At 37.2% G+C, this 20,000-nt stretch overlaps 2 protein-coding genes across 6 annotated transcripts in view; one reads left to right on the forward strand and one right to left on the reverse strand.

Annotated features, from left to right (window-relative positions):
• slco1d1 (solute carrier organic anion transporter family, member 1D1) overlaps positions 1–20,000 on the reverse strand; it is a 790,174-nt gene that overhangs the window by 471,217 nt on the left and 298,957 nt on the right. The gene's annotated exons all lie outside the window — the stretch shown is intronic.
• si:cabz01066312.1 overlaps positions 1–20,000 on the forward strand; it is a 109,540-nt gene that overhangs the window by 88,857 nt on the left and 683 nt on the right. For 4 of the 5 annotated variants that reach the window (NM_001442733.1, NM_001442735.1, NM_001442736.1 and 1 more), the window contains 10 exons: positions 691–748; positions 1,473–1,527; positions 3,508–3,689; positions 4,234–4,356; positions 7,037–7,173; positions 8,752–8,926; positions 9,451–9,606; positions 11,355–11,472; positions 16,166–16,336; positions 17,164–17,363. In NM_001442733.1, coding sequence (NP_001429662.1) covers positions 691–748; positions 1,473–1,527; positions 3,508–3,689; positions 4,234–4,356; positions 7,037–7,173; positions 8,752–8,926; positions 9,451–9,606; positions 11,355–11,472; positions 16,166–16,336; positions 17,164–17,363 — 1,375 coding nt within the window. The remainder of the gene's footprint in view (positions 1–690; positions 749–1,472; positions 1,528–3,507; positions 3,690–4,233; positions 4,357–7,036; positions 7,174–8,751; positions 8,927–9,450; positions 9,607–11,354; positions 11,473–16,165; positions 16,337–17,163; positions 17,364–20,000) is intronic. The other variant, NM_001442734.1, reaches the window with a different exon arrangement.

A 20,000-nucleotide genomic window follows, 5' to 3' on the forward strand; every position in this document is an offset into this window, starting at 1 on the left:
ATATTTTTTGTTTGTTTTTGTTTATTCATTCATCATATTTATTCATTCATTACTTTATATATATATATATATATATATATATATATATATATATATATATATATATATATATATATATATATATATATATATATATATATATCTTTATTTATTTATTTATTTATTTATTTATTTATTTGTGCATATGCCACCAGTGGTTTTAAGTCTACTAGTAGTTCTAGCTTAACCACTTTTCTTTTGTTTTAACAGCATGTCAATAAGAAAAGTTAGCTCTACCTAAGTAAACAAATAGCAGAAAATGCAGGCTTTGACATATTCACGTCATTGACAGCTTCTTTCAATGAATAAATAAATAAACAGCATTAGTTTTAAATGAGCAGCTTTCACATGGTAAAAGCACAGTGTACATTAATGTACTAGTTTCCCTTCCTCTACATAATGAGCCCTTATAAACCCCCTTGTAAACCCCCTTATTAAACCCTCTGTCTGCTGTAGACTGAAGCTCCTGTTGTTCTGTTCAGTTCAGATGCATGTGGCTTGAGGAAAACTATATTCATATTCACCATAATCTTCATCATACTTACAGTGAGAGAGAGATGGACTTTCTGATGCTGAACTCGCTTTCTCTCTCTCTCTCATTGTGTGTGTGTGTGTCTATGTCTGTGTCTGTGTGTGGGTTTATTTGTTCAGAAAACGGTGATGAAAGCAGCAGTGATGAATCCGCTCAAAGTCCAGGAGCAGAGAAAAGGTAAATCTCTTCTGTCAGGTCATTAAACAGAGATGAACTGACCTGTAAATGAGCTTTCAAATCCTTTCATGATCAGGCTGATCCACTGATGATCTGAGGGAGTCATTTAGTGGCGGACAGTATAATCTGCCTTTCATCATGTAGTTTGTTTATTTATTTATTTAAAAATATATATTAATTTATTTATTTTGTTTATTTATTTATTTTAATTATTTTATTTATTTTACTTTATTTATTTTATTTGTTTGTTTATTTATTTAATTTTAATTATTTTATTTATTTTCATTTATTTATTGAATTATTTTTTGTTTATTTATTTAATTTATTTATTTGTTTATTATTTATTTATTTTATTTTATTATATATTTTATTTAATTATTTATTTTAATTAAATTTTTTTTGTTTGTTTAATTAATTAATTTAATTTATTAATTTTTTTATTTGGTTTCAGAATATTTATTTATATTTAATTTTTTTAATTTATTCATTTATTGATGCATTTATTCACTTGTATTTTATTTTTATTTGGTTTTGTAATGTATATTTATTCATTCATTTGTTCATTCATTTATTCATATTTATTTATTCATTTATTTACTCATACATATTTTTTTTAATTTTTATTGAATTTTATAACATTTATTTTTTGTTTATGTATTTATTTATTTATTTATTTATTTATTTTTTTTTTTTTCTAACTGAAGGATGTTTTTGTCACTTGCAGTTGTTTGGCATCAGATCTAATGAAGCTTTGTGGAGAGACCAAAGCCAGAAATAAGGTAAAAAGTTAACAAATAACAATATAATATAAATTACACACATGTATGCACGACATACATACATTTTTCCAGTTTGTTCTCTATTACAGTGCTTCTCAGCCATGTTCCTGAAGGACCACCAGCTTTAAAAATTTGCCATGTTTATTTAACCAAATGCACCTGATTTAGTTCATTAGCTGATTAGCAGAGATTGAATGACCTGTAATGGGTGTGATAGCCAAAGGAGACATCCAAACCAGTGCTGGTGTTCCTCCAGGGACGTGGTTGAGAAACACTGCTCTATTATACAACTAAACATTATATAATCTGCGGTATGTAAAATTGATGTTTTATGATAAAATTAAGTTTTTAATTAAACCTCTTCTATTTATTTACCTGAAAAAAAAATAAAACTAGGACATTATAATGTGTGATTAAACTCTAGATAAAATGTAGGGAAAATAATAATAATAAAAAATTACCAAAGTTTTATAATAATGTTGTTTAAAAAAACTCTTTAAATTTCAAGGAAAACTTTCAAATGTAATATTGAGAATAAACTCATACATTTTTGAGAATAAAGTCACAACGTTTAATGTTGACGTTAGATTTAGAGAACATTTTCAAAATAAAATGTGGAGAATAAACATTGTTTTCAGAAAAATGTAAAAATAAAATATTAAGATTAAACTCATTATAAATTGAGAAAAATTTGTTTTAATGAGAAAAAAACTTTTGAAAATAATATTATTATTTTAAGAAAAAAAAACTTTACATTTAAAAAACAAATGTCAAAAACTATTTTGAAAATAAACTCATAATTTTTGAGAAAAACATCACATTTTGAAAATAATGTTGTTGTTTTGAAAAAAACCTTTAAATTTCAAGAAAAATGTCAAAATAAAATGTTGAGAATGAAGTCATCCAAGTTTGAGAATGAAGTCCTAATATTTAGAGACAAAACTTGTTAAATTCACACAAAAATATCAAAATAAATTGTTGAGAATAAACTCATAATTTTTTAGAAAAAACATTTTGAGAAAAAACATTGCATTTTGAAAAAAAAATATTTTGAGAAAAAAGTTAATTTCAAGAAAAATGCAAAAATAAAATGTTGAGAATGAAGTCCTAATTTTTTGAGAAAAAAAACATGTTAAATTTAGATAAAATATTGAAATACAATGTTGAGAATAACTCGTTAAGTTTTTAGAAAAATTATTTTTCAGAATAATGTCTTTGAAACTTGCAAATTTAAGAAAAATGTCAAAATAAAATATTGAGAATAAACTTATAATTTTGAGAAGAAACATTTTTGTTTTGAGAAAAACAGCACATTTTGAAAAAAACATTTGGTTATTTTGAGGAAAAACTCTTCAAATTTCAAAACAAATGTCAAAATAAAATGTTGAGAATAAACTTATTACGTTTTGAGAAAAAACATTGTATTTTGAAAATAATGTGTTTATTTTAAGAAAAAAAAACTTAGAATATCAAGAAAAATGTAAAAAAAAAAAACGTTAAGAATAAACTCATAAATGTTTTAGAATGAAGTCATTATTTTTTTAAAAATTTTAACTGATGAAGTTTTGAGAAAAATGTTTTGAGAAAAAAAAACTCAGCGAATTTTGAGAATAATAACTTGCTAATTCCAGAATAAATGTAGCAATAAGATGTTGAGAATAAAGTCATACAATTTTGAGGAAAAAACTAAACTCATTATATTTTGAGACAAAAAACATTTTAAATTCTGAATTTTACAGTAAGATTAATGCAATTTTTGACATGTATAGATCCATATCATCTGCATGTGTTTAAGCTAATGTTGATGTATACATCTATTATTAATATAAATTACAAATGTATTATTACTTGGCCCGAATATCGAGATGGTTTAATTCACATATTATTATATTAACGATGGCCCTAATCCTCTTCTCTAGACATATTAGCATATCACAGATTACTACAACTAAATTCAACCCTTTGTTTTACCATATGCAGGCTCGCAGGAGAACCACCACCCAGATGGAGCTGCTGTATGCCCACTCTGGAGACCCCGATGCCCCTCCGGAGGATTTCTCTTCTCCTCTGCTGCCTGTGGTGGAGAGTCCTGAGGGAAATAAAGAACTGACACCTGCTCCCTACTCAGGGGACAGAGAGCCAGTAACCAAGATTAATGCTGTGTAAGTGTCCATTGGACAGATTTAGAGTACTTTAGTCTGTTTTGCAAACCACAATCACGTGCCCTGGATTACGTCCTCTAAAACAAATGCTAAGAAGCGATTATGGCACTGCTGACAACTTCTGTTCCTTATTGCAATAACATTTTTCCTTTAAATGGGCAGCTTATCTGCAGGGGTCAGTTTGCTCAATAGCTCACCTGGTACAGCATAGCAGAGTGTGGTTTGAGTCCAGCGAAAGACAGTTCCAGAACAAAAAGCAGTGTGAAGTCCTGGGAAAAGCTTCCAGACTAGTTTCTAGTGTGCTTCTGAAAACACTATCGGTTGGGTTTAGGGAAAGGGGGGATGTTTGATTGCAAGCTGATATATGCAGGACAAGGCTAAATGATTGAGATTTTTCGCCTGGCATCCAAACCTCTAATGTTTTAAGGAGGAGGTTTGTTCGTCTCAGACTCTGCCGTTCCTTTATTTGACGTTAAACACATTCTAATACACATTCCAGGCTATCTGAGGTGAAGTTTTTTAAAGTCTTTTGTCTGCTGTGCAGCTCCAGTGCCAAATCTCCTACAGCTACTGAAAGAAAGTCTCTGGACCGCTCGCCTCTCACCCGCAGAAGAATGCAGGAGCGGAGCCAGAACCACACAGACAGATCCAGAACTCTGGACAAACCGTAAGAAACACCCTCATACACATAACATCTGGGCGGCACGGTGGAGTTTCATGAGAAACCTTACTTAAAGTGATTTTCGATACCCAACCCAAGTCCCAAATGCATCTGAATCCTTCAGCAGCCTCCTAGAATCCCTTTATTATGCCCAAAAGCAGCACTTCAGCAGTATTATGTCCAGTTTTCTTCTGTTCTGGGGCCGTTCAGAGACTCTAAAGCTAGCTTCTTATTGTATTATTATTATTCATCAATGTTAGCTTCCATCTTTCTCCGTTTCGAATCCAGTTGTGGTTTAATCTTCCCATGGTTCAGTTTGCTCTCATTATAGTGGGAGTGGCGGCTCTTGCCGTGCTGCTGCCCACTCCGATTGCGCTCATACCTGGTATTAACGCCTTCGCACATTCAAAAGTACATAATTACACTTCTATTTAATATTTTTGATCTGCAATCCATCAATCAGCATCTCCACCCACACACAAACAACACATCACAAACATTTGGACATAAGTCGATATCTTAAAATGCAGTTCAGGATGCCAGATCCTCTCAGAAGATGTCTGTTTGTCCGGGTATCCAGACAGCAAGACAGCAGAGCCAGCCAATACCCAAACCTGTTAGCCGGTATTCAACTGAAGAACAATCAGTCTAGGAGTTGACTGAGAAGAGAAGCAGAAGAGATGAAGTCACGATGATAAAGAAGGATGTTTCACTGCCAGGGCAAATCCAACAAGTGTTATTATACCACAAGCAACAGCGATGGAAGATTACTGCTTCACAACATCGACCAGAGACAACACAGACCTTGAAATGGAGACATTCTCTTATCTCTTACTAAACTTACTAAACAAGTGTCACTTGAATCCACATAGTTATAAGATCATAGCATAATAAACGAAGCAATAATTATAGGAAAATAGTAATAATAAACTATAAAAATGTAATCAAACGACAAACAATAATCAATAATAATTAAATCATTAACTAATGATCAATAAAATCTGATGATAATTATATAAATGACTAATAACTAATCGGGTTAGTCCCTTTATTAATCTGGGGCCGCCACAGCGGAATGAACCGCCAACTTATCCAGCATATGTTTTACGCAGCGGATGCCCTTCCAGCTGCAACCCTGTACTGGGGCAATGACTAATCATGCCCTTATCAGCACTGTTTCAAGAACGCCATCAACAGTGCCTTAAATGTTAGCGCGAAATTGCCGGTTTTTCTTTTAATTCAGTATCGTGACGAGTCTAATATAGTGAAAGAATCAGTTTATCAACTCAAGTTTGATAAATGGCATCTAAAACGTGTGTTTGGGAAAGAGAACGTTAGCTAACTAGAGCCATTTCCCTTAACTTAGCTGAAAATGAGCTCTGATGTCCCTTTTTACATTCACCATTCATTCAGAACGGACCTTCGGGTCACCCGGAAGGTGGAGAAATGATAAATTTGTGTCACTTTATCGTCGCTGATAAGCTATATAGCCAGTTACACAACATTCCTATGTAACTCCCAATGATACTTCCGGGTTTCTTCCCACCGCAGCCTCGATTTCGCTTTTGAAAATGGTGGCCGCGTGAAATCAGTCTATAGAGTCCACTTCACGATACTGGGGCATTAAGACTCACACAGACGGCAGGTTGGGCGCCCCCTGCTGGCCTCACTAACACCACTTCCGGCAGCAACCTAGCTTTCCCATATGCTCTCCCATCCAGGTACTGACCGGGCGCAGCCCTGCTTAGCTTCAGCGGGCGACCATGTGAGAGTTGCAGAGAGCTACCTGATGATTATTATTTTATAATTTCTCGTATTACGTAATAATAGTAATCGTTTTAATTTTAGATATTAATAGTTTTAAATATTAATAATAATACATTTGCAAAGTAACAAGGAATATAATGCATTACTTTTAAAAATGAGTCATATTATTTGAGCCACTTTTTTAAAAAATATATCGGGAGTTTTGGGAAAGGATTGACATTTGTTAAGGCCACGTGAAGACATTTATTCAATGTATAAAGCTCAAAGATTTACTTTGATTTGGGGGTGTTTTTTATCGTCTTACTCTTCATTTGGTTATTAGACATTTTAAAGGTTTGAAATCAGTTTTTGCCTTAATAAATGATTTCATGTTAGTCCTATTAGGCTTTACTGCAGTCTTCATCTCCTCAATGGACGGCGAATTTACTCAACAACACAAGACATTCAACAGTAGCAAACACTTTACATGCTGTCAGTAATCTGTATATACAGCAGGTGTAGCTCTGGGTTAAGAAAGTTCTCAAAATATAATGTTATCCTACATGTTTTAAAGGAAAATGAAGATGTGGGTTATATAAGTGCTGTTAAATGCAGAGCTCCTCTATAAAACAGGTGAAAAAAACACTCGCAAGCTCTGAAAGAGAGCAAACCTCAGCCAGGTCAGGACGCAAAAGTAACTCAAAAGTAATATAACACATTACTTTCCATAAAAAAGTAACTAAGCAACACAATTTGTTTTTGTTTTGGGGGAGTAACTCAATATTGTAATGCACTACTTTCTGTAGTAACTTTCCCCCAACACCGCCCAAAAGTGCTGTCCAATTATAGAGCTTACTTGGGTTTGCAAACGAGAGTGCTTTGCTTTGATTGAGTGCTCCACGCTTTAATATGTTGTGTTGTTTTTATGTGTTTGGTTCAGAGGTGTGGCAAGCCCAGCTTTGGCAGCCCGTTCCAGTCGCGCCGCCAGACTGCAGTGTGTGCACGTGGCCGAGGGTCACACGAAACCCCTGCTGTGCTTGGACTCAACCGATGATCTGCTCTTCACCGGCTCAAAGGGTCAGAGAATCAACTTTAGGAGTATTTATGTGGAGATTTAGCATCATAAACGGGTCTCTAGTACGGTGAAATTACAAAAGGGCAAACAGGAGGGGTCCGATTTCGCTACATGTAAAAGTGCACTGTAAAACCCAACAGTCAACTTAATCAAAGGAAATGAGTGTGGTTAACTCAACATTGACTGGAAGTTTATTCTACTCATGTGAAATGAGTTTTGAACTCAGTGTTGAAGGTGATGAGTTAATTTAATACCTCATTACTTCAACTTACTCATTGGTTTTTAACTCAAATGGAGTTGCCTTAACATCTTGGGTTTTACTGTGCTCAGTTGGTTTGACTTCTCTTCATTTATTGGGTTTTACTGTGCTCAAATTGCCTCATTTACTCAAATTGATCAAGTTCACCGTACTTTTTAGGATTAGTTTTTGAACTTAAATGGTTTTTAGCAATCGGTTTCCTCAAATGGTTTGAGTTACCTTAACTTACTGTGTTTTACTGTGTAGCATGCTACACATTTGGGCTCAGTTCTTAGTCTCTTGCGTGTCTAATGTTTCATGCTGTCAGCTTAGCTGCATATATGCCAACTTTTAATGTTGTGTTTGAAATTTGTGAGAGCCGCTATTCATTAGCATTAGCCTTACCCACATTTTTCCTATGCTTTTCTCATGATTATCTGATTCATGTGTGTTTGATTCGCATTGGAGCTAAACTCTACTCCTGTGTTCACACCAAATGCGAATAAATGCGCGTAAATAGATGCGTGAACATTTTGAGTTTACTCGCTTCAATCGCATGTCAAATTCACTGAACAACAGATGTGGATTTGATTCATGAGCAGAGCTTCTGTCTGCCCGGTGACTATAGCTTCATTGCTAATTGGCTAACATGGATTTTATTGAGAGAGTAGCTGTGTTTATGTGCTTTATAAAGGCTGAAAAACAGCGTAGATTCGTTCGGCGCCGTGTCTGAGTCGACTAGATTCTTTCAGTGGTGCATCCAGTCTGCGAGTTACTAAACTCCTCTAGAAGCTATACCTGGATGACGGAGGCTTTCAGCGGTGCCTCTGACTGAGCCGAGCCCAGTTTGATAAACTGTTGTCAGTGTCGGCTGAATGATTTCCCCCTGGGACACCATTTACAGGCGCTACGTCATAATCACGCCCCTACACGAGCAAACTCCTGATTGGTTAATGTGGCGAAATGTCCGCTAAAGTTCAGATTTTCGAAATTGAGCAATTCGCCCGAAACGTGCATTAGGCGCTTCAATCGAGTTGAGTGTTTTGCGCAATTAACTTTAGAAAATCCGATATTTAGGACATTCGCTTCACGTTAACCAATCAGGAGCTTGCTCATTTGCGCCTACTTCATGCAAATCGTGCTGCAGGATATCTACTCGCGCCTTTGCATTGACTTAACCTGTAAATCACTTGGGCTAGCCGCTTCTTCCGTGTTCGGTGTGAACGCAGCAAAAGACAGTGGCTATCCTGGAGTGAAGTTTCACATGTTTGCCCTGCAGCAATAGTAAATAAGCATTGAATTATATCCAGACTCACCCAGCTTGTGTTCTCTTTCCTCTCAGACCGCACATGTAAGGTGTGGAACCTGGTTACTGGTCAGGAGATCATGTCTCTTGGAGATCACCCCAGCAGTGTGGTGTCTGTCCGTTACTGCTCCAGCCTAGTCTTCACTGTCTCCACCGCTTACGTCAAAGTGTGGGACATCCGTGACTCCGCCAAATGCATCCGCACCCTCACGTGAGTCAATCCGCTAGTGTCTTATTAGCTATGTTTTTATCCAAAGATGCTAATTAAACTGGAAAATCAGCATAAAGCATGTGTGAATAAGGCATACACTAAACCACTTTGATGACAGACTTTGGCTGAGGGATTTTAGAACGACCAAAGCAACATTTCAGATGCTTTAATATGTGATTAGTCCGCTGGTTTGTACATTATTGTCATCCTATTGGACATTTCTGTCATTCCTTAATCTATTAAACTAAATCACATGACTTTTTTTTGATGCGCAAGCTGGAATTTGATCTGTAAATGTGTTTCCATCATAATTTATGCACATTGTTTTTCTTATAGGGTCTCATTTTTTATTCAAATATATGAGCCTCATTTAAATCAAGCTTCTTTAATGTGATATTCTAAAATGTGCATACAAATAGGTATAATAAATAATAAATAAATGTATTAAGAGCCAGTGTTCCCTGGAGAGGTTGCAGACGTTTGACCTTCGGCTGCTCATTTTTAGCTCTCTGCCTCTCCTTTAGTTCTTCTGGACAGGTGTCTCAAGGTGACGCATGCGGGGGCAGTGCTGTAGCCATCCCACCAGGAGAAAACCAGATCAATCAGATCGCCCTCAATCCTTCTGGAACATTCCTTTACGCTGCGTCAGGCAACACAGTCAGGATGTGGGACTTGAGGAGGTATTGCTTCATTTTCTTCTCGGTGCTAAATATCAGTGCCATCTTTTTTAGTTCAGCTTTGAATGAGAATCGTCAATAGTGTGTGTGTTTGTGTGTATGTTTAGGGGTAAACAAACTCAAAAACTCAATAAAAGTTGTTGTGTCTTTACAATTGACCATCATTATCGACTGAAATATTAAACTATGTACCAAGCTTGGTTGTAAGTGCTGGTGGCTAACTGTCAACTCAGCGTCATTCAGGAAACATGGGCTGCGTCCGAAACCGCATACTTCCATACTATATAGTATGCTAAAATCAGTATGCGAGCTGAGTAGTATGTCCGAATTCATAGAATTCGAAAATGAGTATGCGAGATGTACCCGGATGACTTACTACTTCAGGCGAGATTCTGAAGTGCTCATGCATGCTGCGCTATCCCATAATGCCCCGTGAGAGAATTCATGAATGGAAGTGAGGTGACTCAACTGAAACAGGTAGGTCACGTGACCATGATAAAATGGCGGATGTAGTACGTCCGAATTCCATTCATACTTTTCACATTCATACTGTTTAGAACGTACTTTTCTAATGGCCGAGTAGGAGTAGTACGTTTAAATTCAAATGCAGTACCTAATGAGTAGTAGGCGGTTTCGGACGCAGCCATGGTCCTAGATACATTTCTGAAGATCGCGAATTTTGTAGCCAGAAGAATGTATGGCTGGATTTAGTCTTTAAAATGAACGCTACGGGACGGTATGACGCTGTTCCTTTTACCAGGTGAATTGGTCAGTTGGTGCTTTTGAAAACACTATTGGTTGGGTTTAGGGGAGGGAGTGGGTGGGGGATCAGTCAATCATTTTACCTCACCATTTTAATGTTAAAATATGATGCTTCTCACTTGAGTTAAATTGGCTTCCCTGAAAGGTAAAGCTCCGCCTTCTTTGATTTCATTGGTTGGCACGGGCACTTTGACAATATTGAGTTCACTGCTGAAAGTCCAAATACTGAAGAGCAAATCTATGAAAAGGAAAGGAATACCAAGCAAGCCAGTGGCGACAGTGGAGGAACAAACTTCACCAATTGACCAAAGTGAAGGAAAAAACCTTGAGAGAAACCAGACTCAGCTGGGCACGACCATTTCTCCTCTGGCCAAACGTCTTTTGTTACGTGGAAAAACTGAACCCATCACTTGCGAGAAAATGGTTGAAGACCATCTGCTGAACAAGCTTCTTCCTTTTGACCTTGGATTTGGGAAACGGTGGTGGACGTACTCCATTGAAGGCATTGATAATTCTGTTTGTTAAGCGGTATTAAGATTTGATTCAAAAGTAATTTCCAAATTAATCAATGAACAAAAGCAGTCAAAAAACGGTGAGTTATATCTAAAAACACTTCCTTTCCTGAAACACATGCGCCTCATTGCACTGGTATATGATCAGGCCTGTGGTGTGAGAGTGTGTGAAGACAATCAGTTGTGTGTTTTAAAGCTAATACACATGACTTGGCAACTCTGTATTGCAACCATTAAAAAATACCTTCAGGGTTGTGTAGCTATAGCTAAACTCTGGATTTACTGTTACTCCGCTAGATTTTCTTCAAACTCCTTCTAGACAAAAACTAATCTGAAAACCCTTCAACTCTAATATTGAAACCGACATACTCCTTGACTAAGCCACAACAAGGGTTACCCAGTTAACTATGGCTACAAGTTCTCTCTTAGCAGTCTTAATTCTCCATGTTCACATTGTTTTCATTATGTCCTCTACAGGTTTGTGTCCACCGGGAAACTGACCGGCCATCTGGGCCCGGTAATGTGTCTGACAGTAGACCAGATGGGCAAGGGTCAAGATGTGGTCATAACAGGCTCAAAGGATCACACCGTGAAGGTATGTTTAGTCATCCTTACACGCTCTAACATAGGAGCCTCGGGGTTTGCTCACATATTTCCATATGGTAATTTACACCTTTCGGTTACAGCTCATGTGCAATTACACAGCGTTTGTATGGCTGCTTGAACACAAACAGTAGATGCAGAAGCGATCAAGGAACATGCTTGTGGGCTCTGCTAGACTTGCTTTTAGGTTTGATATACCACTTAGCAACACGTTGATCAACACCAAGCCAAATACATACGATCTCAATGTGCTTACAGCACCGGAACACGCAAGTAACGGCATCGCAACACTTGGGCAGCCACTATTATCAACCCTAAAGATAATATACCCTGACAAAAAATAAACAATGACCGCCTAGCAACACAATGGCAACCAATTATCAATTCGTTGCTATCTTCTCAAAATGGGAACATTTCAGAACACTTTGACAACCACATAACACTAGTTATGTCCCGATCAGGTTTTTTTGCCATTGAGTCTGAGTCATTTGATTTTGAGTATTAGCCGATACTAAGGGTGTCACGATCCTCCAAATCCTCGATTCGATTACATTTTCGATTCTTAAATCACGATTCGATTTTCGATTATAAATAATTAATTAATTAATAACGAATTAATTATTTGTAGCCTACCGTTTAAACTACCTGACCTGCATGGTCTTTGTTTTACCCATAAACAAATCATACAGTAATTGAATAAAGGTAATTACAGACATAATTACCAAAATCGATCTATTGAACTAATCAATCTATTAAAGAAACGTTGGCTAGAATTCTACATTTTAGGCTTGAATTATAGAGAGACGTAGCAGATGAACCGAGACTGCATCAGATCGCGAAGCAGATCAATGTTGATCATTTCCGCACTGACAGCTCGAAAGAAAGAACAAAACAACTGGCCTAACACAACATATTATAAGATTAAAACATGAACAAATGATCAGATAGTAACTTCAGTCAATTTTCCTAACGGATAAACCAAGGTCAGGCTGGATAAACAGCTCTCGGTAATATTTCAGAATGCTTTCGCTTTCGCATATACCGTTAAGAATGACATCTCGCCCTTCTCATCATTCTCTCTTCATATAGCCGATTACACGATCATAATACACTGTGATATAGCCTGCGTCGTTAGTTCGTTGAATTGTTTTGTTTTGTCACTACAATCGATTCGCTCAATAGGGCAGAGACCGTCTCATTCAGGCGATCTCGGACTGATTGATTTGGCGCGGATGCGAGCGCAACTGCTGGAACAAAACCAAACAGCCAAACAAACCGCGCTAACAGGGGAAACGAGACAGATTCTGAAATAAACGTCTATGTGTGAAAGCACCGTAAGATTGTATTTGCACACAATTGACAGACAGTCGCAGCACGCAGCTCTGGCTCGATCTGTCAGGCAACAAGGCAGCACTGTACACTGACCCGAGCATCTCGCACGCTGGCCCAGGGCCATCGGGCAGTCCTTATTGTCGAGCCCTGAAAGTTTAATCCCTGTCGACGGGTCTCCTGCGTCTGCAGTTTAACAAGCACTTCAGCAAGCCTGTTTTTCCCACTTGGCAAGCCAAGCTGACGTGACATTGGGGGCGTGGCAGCATCGACGATTCTATTTTTTGATTCGATTATCGAAATTAAACATACATTTCGATCGATTTCGATTTAAAATCGAAATCGTGACACCCTTAGCCGATACCGAAACCCGATCCGATACTTCTATAATTCGAAAAAACAGAAAAAAAGTAATTAATTACATCAAGTTTTGCTCTCAGCTCTGCATCGACGTTTCCTCCATATCAAAAACACATGCGGGAACTTTCACGCGTCCTCCGTTCTTGCAGTCTTGATTTTTGGAAGTGAGCCTTAGTGGTTGATGATGATATTACACGAGGACACAAGAACACAAGGACACAAGGACACAAGAACACAAGAACGCTGAAGAAGGCATTGTTACGATCCTTGATGGCATTATGTCTAGGGAATTAAAAGGAGTAGCATAAAGATGACCAAAGTATAAACTGATGATGAAGATGGCAAGAGGAACCCCAAAACAACGAATTAGCACCGCAACAGATTTATTGCGCCCAGGGTAATTTACAATATTTACAAACAATAATATAAAGTTGAAAAGAACCAAGACAAACGGGACAGGAAACTAAAAGTTGCGCTAGCAAATCAAAGAAATAAATATAATAAAAATATTCCCTTAATCTCCTCCCCAATCCACTAAATAAGAAAATAACAGTATGAAAAAGCCTCCTAAACTTACACTAAATAAAAATAGAAATACAAATTGGCGCACTTCGCTAACTAGTGTGTCTATACATCAATAATCCTGCTAGATAAAATCCTGCATAAAACAGCTACAAACGCACATAGACACCACCAAGCAGAAACCTCTGCTTTCAACTGTGTGTATATATATATATATATATATTCGTATTAAACCGTTCAGTACGAGACCATTCATTCATGATTCGAGACCATTTCATACAAAATGGCTAGTAATGTTAATGTAATCCTCCTATAACCAACAGCGGGTTTGGCATTTGGGAACATTTTGGTTTCGGTACATTTATAGCTGTGGATATGAGCCAGGGCTCGAAATTGCGATTGTTTTGGTCGCATATGCGCCTGAAAATTGATCTATGCAACATCAAAATATATGTGGGAGTGCATAAAATTGATGTTGTGCGACCAGTTTTCACAGCAAAATGTTCAACACGTGCGCGGAATTAGGAGGCATTCATGCATTAAGCATCTTTGCACCTAAAAACGCCAAACGCAGCGCACAGGAATGGTTTAAAACAGTCGACATGTCAACTTGCTGCAGTGAATGCTTGCCCCGCCTTCAAGCTCTTCTCATTGGCCCACTGCGCTAGAACAGAACGCGAATGGATTGCTGTCAATCACTCAGTTCCAACGACAGAGAGCTACAGCCGCGAAAACGTAAAGGTCTGGATACGAGACAATGAAAACAACACCGACAGATTTAGTTTTACAAACTAGATAACATCTTGACAGCCATCCAAAACAAACGTATACTTTTTAAAGGGCCATGAAACCCCCTCGTTTCAGCAGGGTGTTTTCACACCTCCACTTTGGAAAAAGTCAGAAAAGTGGGGGTGTCCAGCTCTGTTTAGGGGGGAGTGTCGGAGGAACTAAAGTGGGAGGGTGTGGGAGTGTCTATTTGGGCACGCGCGAGTTTTAGTCAAAATACACACACAGGAGAAAGAGATGGTGTTTAACCTACATGGACATCTGTAGTGGAATTATTTGCCAAATTATTAACTGGTGGACTTTAACTGCAGTTTGGCTCTTTCATTCAGGGAATTCATTCATGTCCCTCGCGACAAACGCGATATTTGATTCGAGGATGTGCTCTAAGCCTGTATTTTTCATGCAATGTTTGATACCGCACGGCGAATGACAGAAAAAAAACTCCGCATTTCCCGGAAACTTAGACGCACACGGCAGGTAACGTCAGAAAGCCGCGTGTGTTATTCCGGTCACAAAATGCGGTGCTAACATGTTTGCCCTCAGTGCAATAGTTAACTTAATTCGATACGAACAAACTGAATAAACAAAGAGCACTGGTCGCTCACTTACCAAATCTGTAGAGACAGGACAATCACCAGCAACTAGAGCCGCGTCTGAAGAGAAGACTACATCCGGAATCCGGATCTCAGCGTTTGCAGATGAGAACAGCTCTCAGGTAAACAATAATCCCCCTTAGACACGTAAGTTATTGTTGTCGCGCGTCGCGTACACTGTTAATCCACACGTGAGTCTGAGCTCTCACAGAGAGAAAATGAAAACGAAACTTAACTGCAGCAAAATTTAAAAGCAACACTTCACGCTTGTTTTGCCAACACAACGTGGCGTCTCTGTGGTGTAAAGACGGTGACACTAATGAATATTAATGAAGTTGCACAATAGAGCGCGCTGATTGGTTTGAACCAAGGCTTACTCATGCATTAATGCATCACACTGTAAGACGTAATAAGACACACTCTGGCTCAGACGCCCAGTCTGCACGCTGGAATACACACTATTATGTCATGACCGTGACGCAGCTTCAAAAATTCGTTTCAAACAGGAAGTACGAATTTGCTTGAAATAACGCAAAAACAACCAATTTACACTTTTTAGTGAAATATAGGTGTCCTAATAGTGTTTTTAGCAGCGTGGGACACATATACGACTGTCAATAGCTCAAAAAATGTGTTTTGGTGTTTCGTGACCCTTTAAATGTGTCTAAAACACTAGGATACTCGATTACAACCTTTCAGCAAATAAACTACACAACTAACTACAGCACCCAGGCAAATAAATACAACATTGTGCTGCGTCTCCAGTACCGGAACAACTTGACAACCATTTTTCATGACCTTGTTAACTGCTCATGCAAATGCTTGTGCGCATGCTTGCTGGCTGTAATATAGCATAATAATGTTGTCCAGTAGGGGGCGATGTGTCACTTGATGGTGTGTGCAGTATATAAGGGGCTAAGAAGAAGACCAGCAGGTGTGTTACCAGTTGGATGTGTATTGTCTTGGTGGTGTCCCAATAAATGACCAGCATGAACGTTTGGCTCTGAGTTACCTTTATTAACTCAAGATACAACACTGGCTGTGCTTTTAGGGCCTGTGCTGTATTCCTGAGGCCTTGATGTTCTTGTGTTGCAGATGTTTGACGTGCTGGAAGGAGCTCAAGGCAGCATCAGCGCCGCTCATCATTTTGACCCAGCTCATCAGGACGGGCTGGAGGCTGTGGCCACGCAGGGCGACTCTCTGTTCACTGCTGCCAGAGACTCCTGCATTAAAAAATGGGACCTAGCCAGCAAACAGATGCAAGAGGTACGTACCGCTGCGAGGATGGACAGCAATGTTCCAAAGCCTAGCGAGCTGCCTACCTAAGCAGCAGTTCTAGGCGTCATTCCCAAAGATAAATCACTGTATTGTGTGGCGTAGGGTAGCCCATATAGAAATTAGTAATGGTCGCCTAGCATAACATGCTACAGTTTTAGGCTCAATTCTTAGTGTGTCTAATGTGTCATGCTGTTAGCTTAGCTACATATATGCTAACCCTGCTGAAAAATCCAGCTTAAACCAACCTTGGCTGGTTTTAGCTGGTCGACCAGGCTGGTTTTAGAGGGGTTTTGGCCACTTCCAGGCTGGTTTCCAGCTATTTCCAGCCTGGTCTTAGCTGGTCAGGCTGGAAAATGACCAGCCAAATCCAGCTTGACCAGCCTGGTTTAAGCTGGATATAGCTGGTTTTGGCTGGACTCCCAGCTTGGCTAGGCTGGTCAAGCTGGTTTTAGCTGGTCATCTCCCAGCCTGACAAGCTAAGACCAGGCTGGAAATGGCTGGAAACCAGCCTGGAAGTGGCCAAAACCCCTCTAAAACCAGCCTGGTCGACCAGCTAAAACCAGCCAACCAGCCTAGGCTGGATTTTTCAGCAGGGAAAGCCAACTTTTAATGAACAAAACTGTATGTAAAATGTAGGACAGTGCTAAGTATTAGCATATTAGCATAGCAGCGTTTCCTTAAGGCGTTACTGAATGACAGTACGAGTCAGCTTGCTGAGATTTTGACCGAAGTTGACTTTAGTTTGTCCGATGCATCCACTGACCGTAGTAAATCCCTCACGAGCTGATTTGTGTGGCTGTTTGTTGATCTCGCAGCAGGTGGAGAGGGCTCACTGTGACCCGCTGAGCTCTCTGGCCGTGGTTCCTGGCTCCAGTGCGGTGGTGACCGGCTGCAAAGGCGGACTGCTCAAATTCTGGCACACGCACACGCTCAGAGCTCTGGGAGAAGTAAGAGGTCACGAAAGCTCCGTCAATGACGTCTGCACCAACAGCAGTCAGCTCTTTACTGCCTCAGAGTGAGTGACGGCCATTTACACATCAACACACACACAGCGTGCTGTACAAGTACTGTTAGCCTACAGCTTCAGATGCTGAAGGAAGTATTTAAAGTACATAACTCATCCTGCACAGTGTGTTTAGACCACCATTACACCCTAGCCACTGTGTAGCAACACCCTGCCAACTACTTAGATCACCTTTGCAACTACATAGCAACACTTTAATAACCCCCAAGCAAGTATTTAGGCAGTCAATACCACAATATGCTAACAAAATGCCTTAAACTTTAGCTACCCTGTGCTAAAATCAATTTGCTATTAACTACTCGGGCAAGTTACTATCTTAGCAACACCGTGGGAACCCCTGGCAACAAATTATCAATAAATGGTTAACTACCCAGGTACAACAATGATCTACATCCACCAGAACACCCTAGCAACACCTTGGCAACTACTCGGAACAAATGTGCTAATACACAGCAAAGTCTTGTTAACTAACTACCCAGGATAATATGTACAAAAGCATGCTGAATGTACCAGAGCACCTTAGCAACACCCTGGCAACACCATTCCAACCAAATATCAATGCCTTGTTAACTACTCGAGAGTTTCAAAGCTACATAAAACTGCATAGCAACACCACACAGTTCACCTTTGCAACTGCTTATCAACACTATATATATACACACAGTTGAAGTCAGAATTATTAGCCCCCTGAATTATTTTTTCCTCATTTTCTGTTTAATGGAGAGCAGATTTCTCCAGCACATTTCTAATCATAATAGTTTTAATAACTCATCTCTAATAACTGATTTATTTTCTCTTTTTCATGATGACAGTAAATAATATTAGACTAGATATTCTTCAAGACACTTCTATACAGCTTAAAGTGACATTTAAAGGCTTCACTAGGTTAATTAGGTTAACTAGGCAGGTTAGGGTAATTAGGCAAGTCATTGTATAATGATGGTTTGTTCTGTAGACTATCCAAAAATATATAGCTTAAAGGGGCTAATAATATTGACCTTAAAATGGCTTTTAAAAAATTTAAAACTGCTTTTATTCTAGCAGAAATAAAACAAATAAGACTTTCTCCAGAAGAAAAAATATTATCAGACATGCTGTGAACATTTCCTGAATCTGTTCAACATCATTTGGGAAATAATAAAAAAAAGAAAAAAAAAATCAAAGGGGGCTATTAATTCTGTCATCAATTGTGTATATATACAGTTAAGGTCAAAATTATTCACCCTCCTGTCGTTTTTTTTCTTCAAATATTTCCCAAATTATTTTTAATAGTGCAAAGAATTTTTCACAGTATTTCCTATATTTTTTTCTGGTGAAAGTTGTATTTGTTTTATATCAGCTAAAATAAAGGCAGTTTTAAATTTCAATTATTATTATTATTATTATTAATAATAATAATAATAATGTTATTATTTTTTGTTGTTGTAATTGTTATTATTATTAATTTATTATTATTATTATTATTATATTATTATTATTATTATTTGTGTTGTTGCCATTATCATTATTATTTATATTGTTTTTATTATTATTATTATTATTATTATTAATGACTTTATTATTATCTTTGTTTTTATTTTCATATTTAATGTTTATTTTATTGTTCTTGTTCATAATTTTTATCATTTTATTATTATTTCAATTGGTAAAAATAATAATTACAATATAATAATAATAATTATTATTATTATTATTAAATAAATAATGATGATAATGGCAACAACAACAACAACAATAATAATAATAATAATGATAATAATAATAATAATATTATTAATAATAATTAATTATATTAAATAATAAAAATAATAATAAATAAATAATGATAATAATAATATAATAATTAATAATAATAATAGTAATGGTAAAAAAATACAAAATAATACAAAATAATAATATTACATAATAATTAATTAATACTAAATAAATAAATAATGATAATAATAATAATAATAATAATAATAAAATTAATAATAGCAATAGTAATGAAAATTTTAAATAATAATAAATAATGAAAATAAATAATAGTAATACTAAATAAATAAATAAATATTTATAATAATAATAATAATAATAATAATAATAATAATAATATAACAAAAAAAAATAATTATAATAATTAATAATGGCTGCACGGTGGCACAGTGGGTAGCATGTTTGCCTCACAGCAAGAAGCTCACTGGCTCAAGCCTCGGCTGGGTCAGTTGCTGTTTCTGGGTGGAGTTTGCATGTTCTCCCCGTGTTTGCATGGGTTTCCAAACACATGTGGTACAGGTGAATTGGGTAAGCTAAATTGTCCGTAGTGTATGACTGTGAATGAGAGTGTATGGATGTTTCCCAGTGATGGGTTGCAACTGGAACGGCATCCGCTGCGTAAAACATGTGCTGGATAAATTGGCGGTTCATTCCGCTGTAACGACCCCAGATTAATAAAGGGACTCAGCTGAAAAGACAATGAATGAATGTTTAATAATAATAATAATAATAATAATGTTGTTGTTATTATATTTGCTATTATTATTAATAGTAATAATAATAATATGTGACGTTTAATGCCTAATATGTGACGTTATAATAATATTATAAAATACCAAAGTAAAGCGGTTTGGTATGTAACTCTGATGCTTT

The sequence above is a fragment of the Danio rerio genome, chromosome 4 (assembly GCF_052040795.2).
Source record: "Danio rerio strain M-AB ecotype USA chromosome 4, GRCz13ab, whole genome shotgun sequence".
Classification (NCBI taxonomy): Eukaryota; Metazoa; Chordata; class Actinopteri; order Cypriniformes; family Danionidae; genus Danio; species Danio rerio.